We start from the raw sequence: 2,989 nt of genomic DNA on the forward strand, positions 1-2,989 counted from the left end.
CCTTTATCCTCCTGCGTGTACCCATCAGTGGAGGGATCAATGGTGAGCGAGCCTTGTTAATTACTAGTAATAATTTGGGTGCACGCAGGCACGTACGTCACGCAGGCCCGGCCGTGCGGGGCCGATGAGAGATCGAGATCTCAGGCTGCTGGGCGAGAGGCGTGTCGTGCGGCCGGGCGATAGGATTGAGCTCACGTCCCTTTCCTTCCGGCACTGATTGATTTTTTTCACTGATCTGGCTAAGCAAACGAGATAAGTATGTGCAATGTCAGTATATATATATCCCAAAGCTATCTATCTCCATCGATCGGTTTCTAGGTTTCGTGCCACGATTTGGTACGCCACCGCCATCAGTTTCCTACCGACTTCCCTCGTGCTTATGTACATCTTGTGAAACCTGACCGGAGGCGTATGCATGCAAAGCCATTGTTGTTAATCCACTCTGATGTGAATGACGGTAAAATCAACCATATCAACAGCCGGGCTCTATATGATTCATCCAGGGTTTGCACAAGTTCAAGAAGAGGAAGAATGCACAAGTTCATGCTTATACCATGACCAACAAATTAACACACCAACATAATCATAATTACACAGGTTTTAATCACCACAAAAAAGCAAGAAAGCCCCACGTAAAATGTACACATACGGTGAGGAGACCGGTCCATCGAAAGAATAACAAATGTTCCATGCGTGTACGTTTGCATGCGTGGTATGCATGGCAAGTGCAGTGTGTCGTACGTACGTGCTTACTTTTGTGCAGCTACCTTGACACGGAGAGCGACTACAAATTCACAATAACTTAAAATGATTTCTTCCATTACCAGCAGCTAGCAAGCCAGGTGGTGGTTTGGGTTGCTCTTGGACTCCGGCCGGCGGCGACCGATCACTTCTTCTCTGGCTCCTCGGCGGCAGGTGCGGCGGCTTCGGCGGGTTTCTCCTCCTCTTTCTTCTCCTCCACTACCTCAGCAGCAGGCGCGGCTGCCTCCACCGGCGCGGCTTCTGCCGGTGCGGCGGAGGGCTCGGCCTCCTCCTCCTTCTCCTCCACGGCGACCTCGCGGGTGGTGGTCTCCTCTGCCGGGGCGGCGGCCTCGGGCTCGGCCTTGGGCTCCTCCTTGGGCGCGGGGACGAAAGGCGCAACCTTGTCCAAGATGAAGACGATGGCCGGGGAGAGGGGCGTGGTGCCGGACTTGGCCACCGCGTCGCTCACCAGCTTGGCACCGGGGAAATCTGCATATTAACCAACGCTGATTAGCTCGATAGTTTGATTAGCATATGTCAGTTAGATATAATTAATTTCATTAACTAGTGATTAAGAGTGTTCTTTATTCTAGAACGCACAAAGCTCTCAGCAGTATGCCCGAGAGCCGAGTCTACCTGTGGGCTGTGGCAACAATGAAAGATTGTGCTGCTTAATTAATTACTGTTAATTTGTTCATCTTTTGTTAACTGCACATGTTATGGTTTTGTCTGCATCGCCTAAAAGCAACGGTACTGTTTGCATGGGAACTTCTGTTGCAAGAAACATATGTGAGAAGATTCCATTACTTTGTTTGTCTTCTTTTTGTTCTAACAAGATACCTCTAAAGTTTAATTATGTGAAAGCAGGATAATGAAGGTTATTTTGTTCAAAAGGCAAGGAATAAAGGTTATTTAAGATACGGACCCTAAGAAATTACCTGATAAGATTGCTAAAAGTAATTCCATTTATGTATTTAATCTTTTTTTCACAATATTTTATTTTGCAAAATTTAAGCAACAAAAAACATTACCAATCTTGGCCAAATCGTCAAGGAACTTGGTGACGGCAACCGAGTTCTTCTTGATCTTGGATGTTTTCTTATCCTTTATCAATCCCTACAACAAGATAACAGTATGATTAGTACTAATTAAGGTGGCTACTTCCTACAATTATGTGCTAAGCAACCACACAAAACCAATACTAATTAGGTACCGAAACAAAAATCTTTTCACCTTAATTTCTGGAGGAGATGCTTCAATAGTCTCTACAAGCTTGGGCTCTAGTTCTGTCTTCTTGTCCTCAATCTCCTTGTCAATCTCCTCCTACACACATAGAGCACGCCCACACAATCAAGAAACAAACAGAACACATATATACATCATCTACCATTTCAAAATTTCAGAACGCACAAATTTCACAAGAAATTAGCAAGAAGCCGGAACTCGACGTACCTTGTTGAAGGATTTCAAGAACTCGGCGGCGGCGGCCTTCTTGCCATCCTTGTCGAAGATCTTGTTGAGCCCGGGAAGAACCTTGGTCTTCCATACGCTCGTCATCTTCCTCTCCTTCAAAGACGACGCCTACAGAAGAACAAAAGTACAAAACTCCATGAGATGTTTTCTCATCGGAAGGAGAAGCCAAGGAGACAGCAAGGGAAGCTAGAAGGAGCGGAAACTTACGTGGAGCAAGCGAGGTAGCTGGGGGCGGAAGGGATGGATGCGTAGTTCCTCTCGACAGCAGTGATCACCAGCCTATCAATGGGCAGCAGTACATGAGCCACGGTGCCATGAGAGCGATATATAATGGGCTGGCCAGATAGGCCGCCCTGGCCCTGGGGGAAATTACGTGGGTGCCCCCGCGTGAGGTGGCGCGGGTTGCTGGAGGGGGGCAGGGGCATGAACGTCAAATGAGGAGAAGGTTATGGAAGGGGTGTCATTAAGCCAGAGCAGCCAGAAAATGATGAATGGGTCGTGGAGGCTTGCAAGCTGCGCTGGAGGGGTACAGGCTGCAGGCTACAGCGAGTGTAGGACATGTTGTTGGGATCCTCTGTGCTATGACTTTGGTAATCGGTTAAGTGTCCTGCAAGTTGCACAAATGATTTGAGACGGTTAATGATTTAATTTGTTTTATAATTGGATGGGAGAGCTGTCAAGAATTAAAAAATCCTCCTGGCAAAAATTTGTTGTACTTGGAGAAATATATACCTCATTTTAATTTATGTTGTGAAATGGATCCTCGCAAAAAAAG

General features: G+C 46.9%; 1 protein-coding gene across 1 annotated transcript; it reads right to left on the reverse strand.

The window, feature by feature from the left end:
* Positions 1 to 522: 522 nt before the first annotated feature.
* Positions 523 to 2,693, reverse strand: LOC109777942 (salt stress root protein RS1). Its single transcript, XM_020336504.4, has 5 exons — positions 2,422 to 2,693; positions 2,194 to 2,322; positions 1,975 to 2,064; positions 1,773 to 1,857; positions 523 to 1,230 (listed from the first exon to the last, which is right to left on the reverse strand). The coding sequence occupies exons 2-5, from the start codon at positions 2,296 to 2,298 to the stop codon at positions 887 to 889; spliced, it is 624 nt and encodes a 207-aa protein (XP_020192093.1). The 5' UTR covers positions 2,299 to 2,322; positions 2,422 to 2,693; the 3' UTR covers positions 523 to 886.
* Between the last annotated feature and the right edge of the window lie 296 nt (positions 2,694 to 2,989).

Source organism: Aegilops tauschii, chromosome 3 (assembly GCF_002575655.3).
Source record: "Aegilops tauschii subsp. strangulata cultivar AL8/78 chromosome 3, Aet v6.0, whole genome shotgun sequence".
Classification (NCBI taxonomy): Eukaryota; Viridiplantae; Streptophyta; class Magnoliopsida; order Poales; family Poaceae; genus Aegilops; species Aegilops tauschii.